Raw genomic sequence first — 13219 nt, 5'->3', positions numbered from 1 at the left:
CCTCTTCCCTTTACACTACAAGCGCCAAGTGGGCGGGGTCGTGAGTGACTAGACTGTGAACTGTGTCGATGAAACTCCGCTCCATGCATAATATAATTGTGATGTTTTGCTTATGTAACCTTCTCTCGGTCTAGGAGTATACTGGCTGCTCGTCTGGGTTTTATTTTTAATTGGTTATATGTGAATTGGTTTTAGGGCTTTTGTACTGATCAAACCAATTTAGTTTTACCATTATTCCTTAATGTGTGGGGTTATTTTGAAGTGTTACACCGGTATTTAAACTTGCTATTTGCCCTTGCTGTGTAAATCTCACGTGTGACTGTGTGCTGTTACATATGACTTTATTGGCGTGGTTTGTGTGTTAGCCCTTCTCATTCGCTGTCTAACCAGGGCGCCAGATTGACATTATTCCGAGCCCTTGAATTGTAGCAGTTACATCTAATGTTTTTTTTTTTTTGCTCTTGATTATGCATACAAGTGTTTAGTTTTTTTATTTATTTGTTGTATAAATTTTGTATTTTTATAAGACTTTTTGGTGTAAGTCTGTTACTTGTGTATGACAAGGGTAAAACTTCCTGTGTGTGTCTGAATTATCGCCTTTACACTATCTCCCACTCGTGCTGTTCTGTGCTGTGCTAGGAGGCCTTCCCCCTTGTCATTCCTGACCCTCAATCCTATGTAGAAAAAAAACAGTATACAATAGTACAGTAATTTCACAGGAAAAGGTAACAGAAATGCTGATAGTGCATAGAATACAGTACTGTAAGCAGTTACTGAAACTGTGCAGATGTTTTTGATATGATGATATTTTTACAATACCTATTTTCCAGTCAATGTTCTTATCACACTTGCCACTGTGTATCGGCTTAGATTTGGCTGTACTCGCAGTCCAGCCTCCCTCAGCGTCAGGCCGTGGTTGACAACGTGGTCAACCAGTGTTGCGCGGATCTCATTCGTCAGATTCGGTCCTCTTTGAGCACCTTGTCTTCCTCTTCCTCTAACTCCAGCATGGCCTCCATCTCTTTCTCTTCCTCTGTTGATTCCTCTTCCTCCTCGTTCTTGTCCTTGTCTGACTCTTTCCATTGTGCTTGAAGACCAATGAACTTTTATAGTGCTTATACACCTGATTGGTGTGTCTACAATTGAGCAAACAATTGTTTCCACACCTGATGACTGTGTTGAACCAATTGGTTGGACGGTGCGGTAATTTGACAGTCAGTGCTTTGGTATTGCAAGGAAGTGACTTCATGATAGATTTTTGTGTGTAATGTATGTTAAGTGTGTTTAGTGTTTTGCAAATCACTGTGTGTAGAGTTTTGCAACAAGTGTGAGGTTGACAATGTGCTTATAGTTGTGCAAATATGGGCTGATGTTTTGCTTCTTGAGTGTAAGGTTTTGCTAATAGTGTACTACTTTTAATTTTGGTGTGTAAGCAATCCAAAAAAACTGTAAAGTAAGCCCAAAGAACAAAGACAACTCTAAATGCAAAGCGTGTTACACAAAACATTGTGCAATTGCAAAATCAAAGTCAATGAGAGACTCATTCTGCCTCAGCATCCCGATGGTGGAGAACCCCCCCCCCCCCCCATTGCTTATGGCTGCACATAGGGTGACATTGCCACCACACTGGCCAGGGACTTCCACAATGGCACGTTGGTCAATTATGTTCCAGCCTCTCCTTCTCCTCTTCGCCAGATTGAACCCTGCTTCATCTACAAAAATATATTCATGGGGCCTTTCCAAGCAATCCATTTCAAACACCCTCTATATATAAGAGATAAATCCTGATTTACATACACTAGAATGTAGTGCAGTTACAGTAACAGTATAGGACAATAACTGTAGGCTACAAACTTGTACTGTAAGCATCAGTGCTGAAAGTGTACACTTCCTTGCACATACTGATATCATAGATCTTTGACCCTTTCTGAATTGCGCTCAAAGGGTACTCTGTACACTTACTTGATGCTTACCCTGTTGCGATGGAGGACACGGGAAATGGTAGAAGGGCTGACACTGTTGATAGCTTCAAACTTTCCATTGTCTTCTACAAGTCTTTGCTGTATTTCACGCAGTCAGATGACATTGTTTTGACGGACCATATCAACAATGAGAGCCTCTTGCTGTTGGGAGAACAAAGGAGTCCTTCCAACCTCATTTGGTAGTCTTGCAATTCGACAAAAGGGAAAATGCTCTTACAAATGTATACATACAGAAACAATAGTAATGGACCTCACATTTATATGTAATATAAATCTATTGACTTTCTATTGACAAACTGATGTACTATATCAAATGTCAAATTAGAAAAACAATACCTTTACCTGTTCTCTTCTCTGAATGTCCTGATTATGGTGGCCACAGTTGTCCTTGTACTCTTCCTCCTCGTCCACCACCTCTTACACAAACTCTTCCTCCTCTGCCTCTCACATTGTTTCCATCCATTGTGGTATCAACACTCAACATACCTGGGCCACCTGTACTGGCTTATATTCTAGAACTGATTTGATCACATCATTAGAAACAAGTGTGAACAATTTTGAATTGTTGTGTGTAAATGATGACAGTTGTGCTGTAGTTGTGTTTAACTTTTGCCACATGTATTTACCATTTTGCAACACAGTGCAAAATGTGTTTTAGTGAGTAAGAATGTGTTTAGAGTTTTGCAAAAAGAGTGGATGGGATTTGCAAACAGTGTCTTAACTACCTGAACTTTTTTAAGATTTTGCCTACAAAGTGACTGATTCAACAAATGGGTTTAGCCCACTGAGCATTGGGTTCAGAGAATGGGGTTTAGTGTTTTAGCAATTGTGAAATACTGTAAACACAATAGCCTCTTAATTTATCTGATTTCTCTAAATTAAAATGTCTGTCCCACTTGGATCCAAAATCGTGTCGGACTGGTATCGCTGTCCAGACAGCAGGGAGTTTTTCAGCAGGATTCTGCATAAGAAGAAACGGCGAAAGTTTGGTAAGGATGATCACCATGAATACAGCAGTTAGGCATCATGTTTCTTACCTTACTCTGGTCAGGTATTTCTTGTTTTGATTAATAAAAGAACAACAAAAATAAGTATTTGTTACATCCAACATATAAGTGAATTTTTATATAACTGAGTGGTTTTTATAAAACTTACTGTGAAGTGCTCTTGGAGGTGCCAATGACACCTCCTCATATGAATGATGATGTCATTCGCTACAAAGTCTTCCTCAGGGAAAACCGGAGTCGGGAAAAGCGCTCTTGCTGCCCGTCTGTCTCGACAAAATGTCCGGAAAATGAGACCACAGGTAAACAACCCATACATTTAAAATGACTTAAGTACATCTTTTTATTTTATTTTATTTTATATTATTTTATATTATTTTATATTAAAAAGATTTTCTCCTGAAGACATTTATTGTAGGTACTTTTGATGAATACGTTTTAAAAACATTACAGTTTTTTTCGATTGCTAAACGACAGTGAGCACAACATGTGCAAAACTCTAACTACAGTCTGCACTGCCAACAGTCACCTGAGCTAAACAGTTCACATCACCTGCAAAACTCATTCCAAGCAACCCAACTCTTAACACATGGCTCAAAACAGGCTCAGTGCAGCCAAACACTACACACAACCCTCAGTGAGATAACACACACTGTCACTCAGAACACACTGAGAGGAAAAACACTAGCATCAAACACTAATACAGAAAATACAAACTGTTCATCTTTACTGTTTGAACAATTTCAGTGACTTCATACAAAGTCATATTTTCTTCAAAGAAAACAGTGACATTCTTTCACATGATTTATCAAATTTTTTAGAACATAACAATTCTTTAAGGTAAATGAAAATTAGCAGTTTGCTTCACTAGTCTGCAGTAATTAACGGAATTACAGTAATGAGAAAAAAAAGGTAGAAACTAAAAGTACATACTGTAATTCGAACAAATAATTTTCAGGGCTAATCCTGAAATTGCAATCAGCAGTGTTTGAAATGTATTCTGTTTTGAATGTGTGGTTCACAGTTTTGACAGCAGTGTGTTAGCATTTGAACAAAGTGCTGTAAATCCACAGTGTTGTGCAGGTTGTGGTTAAAGTCGTGGGATAAGTGTGTAGAGTTTTGAACACTGTGTTCAAGCAATGAAAAACGAACTAGAGTTTGGTCCACATGAACTGCTGCTGTGCAGACTGTAGTTAGAGTTTTGCACATGTGACTCCAGTTGTGCTCACTGTCGTTTAGCAATCGAAAAAAACTGTAAGACTAAAAGAGAGTGGCCATGTGTTGTTTTCCGCTTTGAGCTGTGGGATTGTGGGGAAAGTGCAATACGAAGATTTGACCACATGGTAATGGTGAGCATCTCCATCATATTACTGAGTTACTTTATTACTCTCATGCTGTTCCAAACCTGTATGAATTCCTTTCTTCTGTGGAACATAAAATCAGATATTTTAAAGAAAGTTGGTAACCAAACAGTTGCAGGTCCCCATTGACTTCCATAGTATGGGCTAAAAATACTATTGAAGTCAATGGGGACTAGCAGCACTTTGGTTACCATCAATATCTTCTTTCGTCATTTCACAGAATAAAGAAACTCATACAGGTTTGGAACATCTTGAGGATGAGTAAATTTTCATTTTTGTGTTTCAATGTATAATTTTAAAGTAGGCTATGATATTTAATGGTGTCATTTATCTCTCTTTAGTCCTGTAAGGAAAAGGTGGATGCCATCCTTTTCTCCTTCACTGATCGTGGCTCCAGTCCTTTGATGATCTTTCAAATCAGATATCAGGGATCACAAAACATTCGGATCGAGTGGTTAACTTGGTCATTGACACCAAGTATCCTTTACCAGTTGAGAGCATTTATTTGACAATTACTTTCAAATTCATGTGTGATTATGTGTGATTATGTGAATAAAATAAATACTAACTGAAATAAAATGTACTAAAATAATGAAATAATAAAAACTATATAGATAGGCCTATATTTAAAAAAAATTATAATAAAACTGACAAAAATGAAAATGGAAAATATAAAAATAAAAACATTTTAAAATATTGTACTAAAATTAGACTGATGTGACATTGTCATGGCCCTTAACAGTGCAGATTTGACTTGCACACAGACGTGACAGAGAGCAACGTGACACGTTTTCAAGAGGTTTGGGGTCTTCTGGTCTTTCGAGCAGGAGGTGTTGTGTGTGCAGGGCTTGGTGAAGTAGCACCTCTACTAAATGTCCTTTGCAGAAAACCTGTGGCACCAAGACTGTATGGCTGCTTCATCTGTGTCCATCTCCACACAGGCTGCTCTCAGAGGAACAGACTCACAGATCATTGTAGCTTGTATGTGTGTTGTGGTTCAATCTCACAAGGATTGGTTATTCATGGATGGAATTTGCTGCTATGGAAACACTCTAAATACCGCTTACTATTTTTCACTTTCTAAATCATTTTATTAGTCATTTCAGTCAGTGACAAATATCTGTGAGTCAAGAAATGGTGAACAAAAATATTAAAATGTCATGAAATGAGTTTGCTTGTAGTTTCAAGACAGTTGAAACAAAAAAACATTATGTGCATATATTCATGAACCTCATTATATAATGAAGTGAATAATAAATACAAATTTTAACATTTGTTTTTTTTTATAACCCATTTGATTTAGTGCAATACTGAAAGAAGGAAACAGATTAAAGTAAAAAAAAATGCTTAAAAATTCATCCAAGAATTAGGTTTTCACTTCTTTGAATGAATCCATGATTGGCAAGCATTTTGCTGTATGCTTTTGGGCTTCAATGCTCAACAAACCACCTTTCTCTAGAGAAGATGTGACTGACATTGGGTCCACATCAGCAGGGATTTTGTCTGCTTTGTAACTGGTGAGCATTTGATGCTCATTGTAATTGTTTAGATCAGTGCAGTGCTTACTTTTATACCAGTGGCTGCTTCAGGGGTTTTGGGTGAGGCTAGTATGATGTCAATGTGCAGAATGTAGCATATCATATATGAGAGAGAACAGATTCATCTTGTAGGGTGTAAACAAAATCCTCTGTCTGTTCAGCCCTGCATTTATTTGAAACAGTCTTTTACGGAATACCCTCTGTAGAAGGCTTCAATGTTAAGCGTGTACAATAAACCAGGCCCTTAAATAATTTTTCCTCTTGCTTTGACTTTAAGCTGAAGTCGACATGGGGCTTTTATTCTGAAACATCCGCAGGTGTGGTGGCCATTTTGTTTCCGCTTTACTCCCTCTAGCTTCATCTCGTTTTTCGTAAACCGGTTCATTGATTAATTTTGTCGGCGGGCTTTTTTAACGTGAACGAAATGTACATCTGATACTATTTTCACTTGAAAAAAAAATATTATAAAACATTCGCTACACACAGCACTGATAAGTCAGATTCCAATCTACTCGCTGTTTTTAACTAAACAACCCATAACGCCTGGCCAGGCAGAAAGGCCACAATGAAGCTCACAGACAATGTGCTGCGGAGTTTCAGGGTTGCGAAGGTTTTCCGAGAGAACTCGGACAAAATCAACTGCTTTGACTTCAGTTCAAATGGCGAAACTGTAATATCGAGTAGCGATGACGATTCGATTGTCTTGTACGACTGCCAGGAGGGAAAGTAAGTCGCTTATAAATTCCTCATTGTGGTTTTTTCTACAACTTGCTGGTGTTCCATGTCGATTTGGTCTTAACGGGCTTTAAAACATTGAATTTGGTTACAGGGGCATTACTGTGAGAAATGTGAAAGGTTAAGATTACCCCAGTAATAATAAAGGAGATTTATGAGTTTTACAGTTCATAGAGAGTATTGTAGTTTGGACATGTTTATGTACGGTAGCGATTTCAGATTCGTTTAAGTTGAATCAGTTGAGCCGGTGTTCTGTCGATTTGTGCTGCCTTGTCGAAAAATGCCACCTCCCATTAAAACCAATGGTAGCATAATTCGATAGCGAAAAGTGTTACCTATCAGATTTTGCTTCATGCATGATATTAATAAGGTGTGAGGCTTTATTAACATGTACACCTACCCCAACCCTAAACCTACCCTTACAGTATGATAAATACAGTGTTGCTAGCATAATCTGATAGGTAGCATTATTTGTCAGAACACCGGTTCACTAGCTCAATGAACCCAGCGTCTTTAAGTTTTTATGCGCTGAATCATTGCGGCAACTAAATAAACTGTAACACATGAATTTTTAGTCATCACCGGTTAATAACCTGTATGGATTTATAGTAATATGCCTCGCTAGGTTGTCAAGTACTACGAAATGACGTAAAAGATCCGCCAAATCTTTAACCGGATCTTTGAAACGAATTCCGATTCGCGAAAATGAGTCGAATGAACAGTCTGAATGAGAGGTCGCGTGCTAACCGTTAGCATCCACGCCTCCTTCAAAGCCCGCCTTGTGACCTTTCTGTAAAGTCCAGTATATTTTTAATGTTAAGTGTTTCATAATACACACAGAATGGCGCGTATCTAAATAAGCTATAAAATTAACCTATTTATTTCCGATTTTGTCCTTTATATCAGACCCAAACGGACGCTTTACAGTAAGAAGTATGGTGTGGATCTCATCAGATACACCCATGCCGCCAACACTGTCGTCTACAGCTCCAACAAGATTGATGGTAGGACTCTTTATATAGTCTTTTTATATTATGTTGCATTGCAGTTCCTATGCCGTTCAGTTTTGCCATACTATGGATAAAATGTTAACTGTACCCTTTTTTTGGTCAGTAAAAACAATGAATATGTTCCTGCAGTGTGATATGCTTTATTTTACCCAAAAGTAGACAATTTTTATAACATTTTCTATATATTTGATATTCATATTAATATAATATGATTTCATATTAAGTTACACTAAATGCACATTTGTTTTTCTTATTTTTGTATTTAGGTGTTCATTACTTATAATCATTTGTTTAGTTTATTTTAATGTTGTTTAAGTGATTTTCTCAAAGCTTTACTGCTGATGCTCTGCCTGTGCCTGCTCTGGGTTGAGGTAGTTGTTTGTACAGTTTTTAGGGTCTGTTATTCTGCCCTGTTAAGGAGCTAACTGTACAGACTACTGCCTTGCCCAGGGTTGAGCCTGTTCATCTGACACCATATACAGTACATTTGATCAATTCATGTGTAAAATCTTATAGCTTTCCTTTGAGATGATACTGATATTTTCTTCTCACTACCAATGTGGTACTACAGATACTATTCGATACCTGTCCCTACATGATAATAAGTACATTCGATACTTTCCTGGACACAATAAGAGGTGAGGGTTTGTGACATTAATTTTTCTTTTCTTGTTTATTGGCATTCGAGTTATAGCGCCTGTGTTTGTGTATTGTATCTTGTTTCAGGGTTGTTGCTCTGTCTATGTCTCCTGTTGATGACACATTCATTTCTGGCTCACTTGATAAAACTATTCGTCTGTGGGACCTTCGCTCACCTAACTGTCAGGTAAGCATTTTTTTATTTTTATTTTGGTTTAGTGTGTGTTTTTCTTGTTAGTCTATGCTAGATTTGAATCTTGGTTGTGTTTACAGGGCCTCATGCACCTGCAAGGGAAGCCTGTGTGTTCATTTGATCCAGAGGGGTTGATTTTTGCTGCAGGAGTGAATTCTGAGATGGTCAAACTTTACGATCTACGCTCCTTTGATAAGGTAATCGTATTAAACTGCATCCTAGAAGCAGTAGTGATATCTGTTTTTTAAATGGTAAAAATGTATTCATTTGTATCACACCTTCTGCCTCAGGGTCCATTCGCCACATTTAAACTACAGTATGAGCGAACATGTGAATGGACGGGTCTCAAGTTCAGCAATGACGGAAAGCTCATTCTGGTCTCCACCAATGGAGGAGCACTCAGAGTGCTAGATGCCTTCAAAGGAGCAGTGCTCCACTCATTTGGGGTGAGAAATTAGTGTCATTTTGAATAGGCTTTTGTCAAAGTTTGTGTTTAAGATTAAGAGTGTGTCTCATGGAGTCTTTCGTCCTCACTGCAGGGCTATAACAACAGTAAAGGTGTCATTCTAGAGGCTTCTTTCACGCCGGACTCTCAGTTCGTCATGATCGGTAAGTCTTCACCAATAGATTCTGAAAGGACTAGGGATAAGTTCACAGAGAGTGATGCCTGTCTCCTCAACATTTTGCTTTCCAGGATCTGAAGATGGAAAGATCCATGTGTGGAATGCTGAGAGTGGAATGAAAGTAGCACTTCTTGATGGAAAGCACACTGGTCCAGTCACCTGTCTACAGTTTAACCCCAAATTCATGACCTTTGCCAGTGCCTGTTCTAACATGGTAAGAGTGAACCATAAAGTAGAAATAAATCTGATATATTTGTTATAGGTCAGTCCAGATGGAATAACACCCTCCCTACACTGGTGAAACATATACTGCATGTTCATTTTTGTAGTTTTTATTTGTTGTTTGGATTTATGGAGGATTTGCTGAAAATGTACTCAAACTCATCTACGTCTTAAATGACCTGAGGGTGTTTCTTAATCAGAACAGATTTGGAGAAATTTAACGACATTGCTCACCAATGGATCCTCTACAGTGAATGGGTGCCATCAGAATTAGCGTTCAAACACCTGATAAAAACATCAAAATTATCTAAAAGTAATTATTCTAGTCCATTGATTAATGTCTTGTAAAGTGAAAAACTGCTCGTTTGTAAGAAACAGACCAATAAAGGGATTTTTTCTCTAACCTTCTGGCCAAAATACAAGACTATAATCCATAATAACACTGGAGTCCCACCCCCTTTTGTCCTTTTCATGTCACAATCCACTGACACATTTGCACATGTTCACTGCAGAGGATCCAGTGGTGTACTAATGATATAATGTTTAAGCTCTTCAAATCTGTTCAGAAGAGACAAACTCCTCTACATCTTGGATGGCCTAAAGTTGAGTAAATTTTAATTTTTTTTTGGTGAAATATTCCTTAAAAGGAGGAATGGGTGCTCAGAGCAATTAAAAACTTGCCATATATCCCCTGCAGGCCAAATTACGGTGGTATAAATACTAGGGCTGCACAATTTATCTAAATTAAATCGAAATTGTGATTAGGCAAAAGGTAGGGCTGCATGATAAATCGCATGTGGTAGTCGTGCGCATCTTGTCAGTAAAGCTGGTTCTGTAATCAGAATTAGTGTAAATGCAGCCTGTTAAAGCTGCCACTGTTTGTGACCTCATCAGTAATAAGAAAATGGCAATAATGCTGAGGTAAAAAGAACTCCATATCTAGCCTATTGTCTGTAAACTTTCGGATACTTAAAGAGCACTTATTTTAAATAAGTAATTGTTTTAAAAAGTAGTCTGCCTATATAATAAAAAAAATTGCATAAATTAAATTTGATATAAAATTTATATGAAAATGTAGCCATGTGCAGTAATATTGAAAATGTGATGCATCGTGATACTGAGTTGATAATGATAATCGCAATTGAATTGAATCGTTAAACCATTGAAGATTCGCACCCCTATTTTTAAGATGGCAGTACTGACATATAGAGATTCCAACTCTAAACAAAAACCATAGAAACTGCAATTTTGGTTAAAATGTAAAGTTGCAAGGATGTAATAGGAACAAATGTAGATCAAGAATCGTTTTGGAATCGGAACATGACTCCCGGAATTGGATCGGATCGTGAAGTCCTTAAAGATTCCCACCCCTATTTAATAACAGGTTTTTCTCCAAACTCCCTTCATAACGTCAGTTGTATGTTTAAAATAAATTCTTCTGTGAGATGATGTGGCTTCTTACACAGAATAAGGCACGCAACATATTTCAGAGTATTCAAAGCCGTGATAGTCGTGTGTTTTATAGTCACGTTGAATCAATAAAAGTTAAAGCTTCTGTTTACCCAACTACCGCCCTCTGACCTTCAGAGGGAGATTTACTACTGATCATAGAACCGTGCTTCACTGACCAAATCCATGCATGAATATTGCAGCTTTTGCCTAATGCCCCTTTCATAATCGCAGACCGATTAAACTGCGCAATTATGAAAGTCGTTTGCATAGCTTGTCAGTGAACTATGGCTACATTGTTAGTTTCCAGTCGCGGCGGTATCCCTTCTAGCAACAACCCTGGAACAACGTTCATTTCCTTTTTTCTTTGGGGCATATTTGTAGTTTCAGCATGAGAGCACCCTCGGGCATTCGGGTGGAGATTTGCTTCTGATCACAAAACCATGCTTCACTGGAAGATATGCATTACAATCGCATTTGATTAATCGTGCAGACCTACTGTAGTAGTCACTGTGCACCATTTGACAACCACTTCATATGTATGCTAAAATCTCACCTCCACAGGCATTCTGGTTACCTACAATTGATGACTGATTGGCCGCTGTCAGGCATCAGCCTCTGTGACGTGTTCTTCCAGCAGGCGGCATCATTCACTTTAATCTGGGAGTTTCACACATGGAGTTGCTCACCATCAGACTTTTGACCTGTAAATAGATTGACAAGTTGTAATTCATTGTTCATTTTATATCTGTATCATTAAAACTGTTTTGTAAAACACTGTAAAGTAATCTGTTCAAATGTTCTGTTTTGTTTATAAGGTTGTAACAAAATGCTCAATCAAATTGACTTGTGCGGGAGGTGAAGTGAAACATTTCTGCAGATCTGATCTTAGCTAATCAAATTATATCAGAATTCAGCATCTGTAGGTTTAGCATCCTGTGAGTCTGAAGAAATGTCAATGGAATCATTTTTAAATTAAACATGTTCATAAAATTGTCCAAAGATGTGGTTTTTAAGCCGTTCTTTTACTGGGATTTGATTTCTTGTTTTTTGTAGTTTGCTTTTGCAAAACTGGCATTTTTTTCATTGCTTGTATACAAATATACACACTGACCACCCCTCTAGAGTTTCATTAATGGTCAAGTTACACTGCACTTACTGAGGAAACAGTTGTGTCAGTGTTTATGCTGATTTTGAGAGAAAAGGGGGAGAATATTAATTCATTGCCTCAAATGGAGATGGTGTTATTGTAGCTGTTACCTCTTTAATTCATTCAATCTTTCAAGAGATTACTTTGCATCCAAATCGATGTTTTCAGTTGTTTTCTTTGGTTAGTTGTCAGCAGGTTTAATGACCGCCATAGGATCCTTTAAGTCACAGAATTTAATTTTTATTAGTATCCAACTTTATCTTAATTTTGTTTTTATTTGGAAGTCAGTTTAAATGAAATCCACTAATTTAAAAATGATATGCAATTATATCTGAATACAAAAAATAGGATTATTTAGTTTTATTTTTGTATTTCCTCAAAACAATTTTTAAAGGTGTGTTAAAAAAAAAAAGTGTTTACAAAAGAACCAACTGTGTCTGTGTGAACTGAACACTTGAGGCATGCAAAGAAAAGGTCAAATTGTCTAAAAAGTGGAAATATATGATTTTGTGCATTTAGGAAGCATCGCTTGAATTCAGCTTTTCAAGACGCTGGTTCGGTCATGTTAATAATATTAAAACTTGTTCAACGCCTCACCCTGAAAGCCTTACTTTCACGCTGAAATATGTTTTGCGGCTATTACAGCGGATGTGATCTAAATTCTGTTGCTTTACGTAAAAATAAAGTTCCAAAAGCACCGGTTAGTTGTTTTTCACATCAAAGAAGATGAATTTACTATCCATTTCAGTTTAGTCTACGTTAAGATGACAATTTTTATCGGAGACAATCGCGTTTTTGGTGTCTTGAATCCGACTAAACCGAGATGTCCCTGTTTTACAGCACATTCAAAACAGCCCTTAATTTAAAATACATTGTTAAAAATAAAAGGAGTCGTGTAGGGATTATTTTCACCAACAGAGGGGGCTGCGAGCTACACCGATATCTTGTTTGTGTTTTTGCGCCGTTCAGTGATGACGAGCTGTATTTTCATGTTGTTTGTGGGTTCAAGACGAGAACAGGGTGCGAGAATATTCTGCAAAAATGTCCTCCCGTCAAAATGAAGTAGGCTTATTTTACACAAATCTTAACCCTTCCAAGTGGGTGAATGTACTCGCCGAGAGAGAGATGTGAACATTTGCAACAATTTCATTTAACATACTTTGAGCTCAAAATCTAGAACTAAACTGAACTAAAACGCATAACAATATGTCTGATTAAGGTTAGTTTCCTAGAAATGGTCATTTCCAAAAGCAATAACATAAGTTTTATTTTACAAATAATAAGTTGTAGGCCTGCTTTATACAGTATAATGG

At 37.4% G+C, this 13219-nt stretch overlaps 1 protein-coding gene and 1 pseudogene across 1 annotated transcript; both read left to right on the top strand.

Moving 5' to 3' along the window:
• Window positions 1-2865: 2865 nt before the first annotated feature.
• LOC132160487 (ciliogenesis and planar polarity effector 2-like) lies at window positions 2866-5553 on the top strand (annotated as a pseudogene).
• Window positions 5554-6219: 666 nt separating this feature from the next.
• Window positions 6220-11752, top strand: wdr82 (WD repeat domain 82). Its single transcript, XM_059570696.1, has 9 exons — window positions 6220-6611; window positions 7527-7624; window positions 8202-8268; window positions 8357-8456; window positions 8543-8659; window positions 8753-8908; window positions 9002-9071; window positions 9157-9299; window positions 11321-11752. The coding sequence occupies exons 1-9, from the start codon at window positions 6451-6453 to the stop codon at window positions 11348-11350; spliced, it is 942 nt and encodes a 313-aa protein (XP_059426679.1). The 5' UTR covers window positions 6220-6450; the 3' UTR covers window positions 11351-11752.
• Window positions 11753-13219: the final 1467 nt, after the last annotated feature.

Source organism: Carassius carassius, chromosome 17 (assembly GCF_963082965.1).
Source record: "Carassius carassius chromosome 17, fCarCar2.1, whole genome shotgun sequence".
In the NCBI taxonomy this organism is placed as follows: Eukaryota; Metazoa; Chordata; class Actinopteri; order Cypriniformes; family Cyprinidae; genus Carassius; species Carassius carassius.
This window is presented reverse-complemented; position numbering and strand designations above follow the sequence as displayed.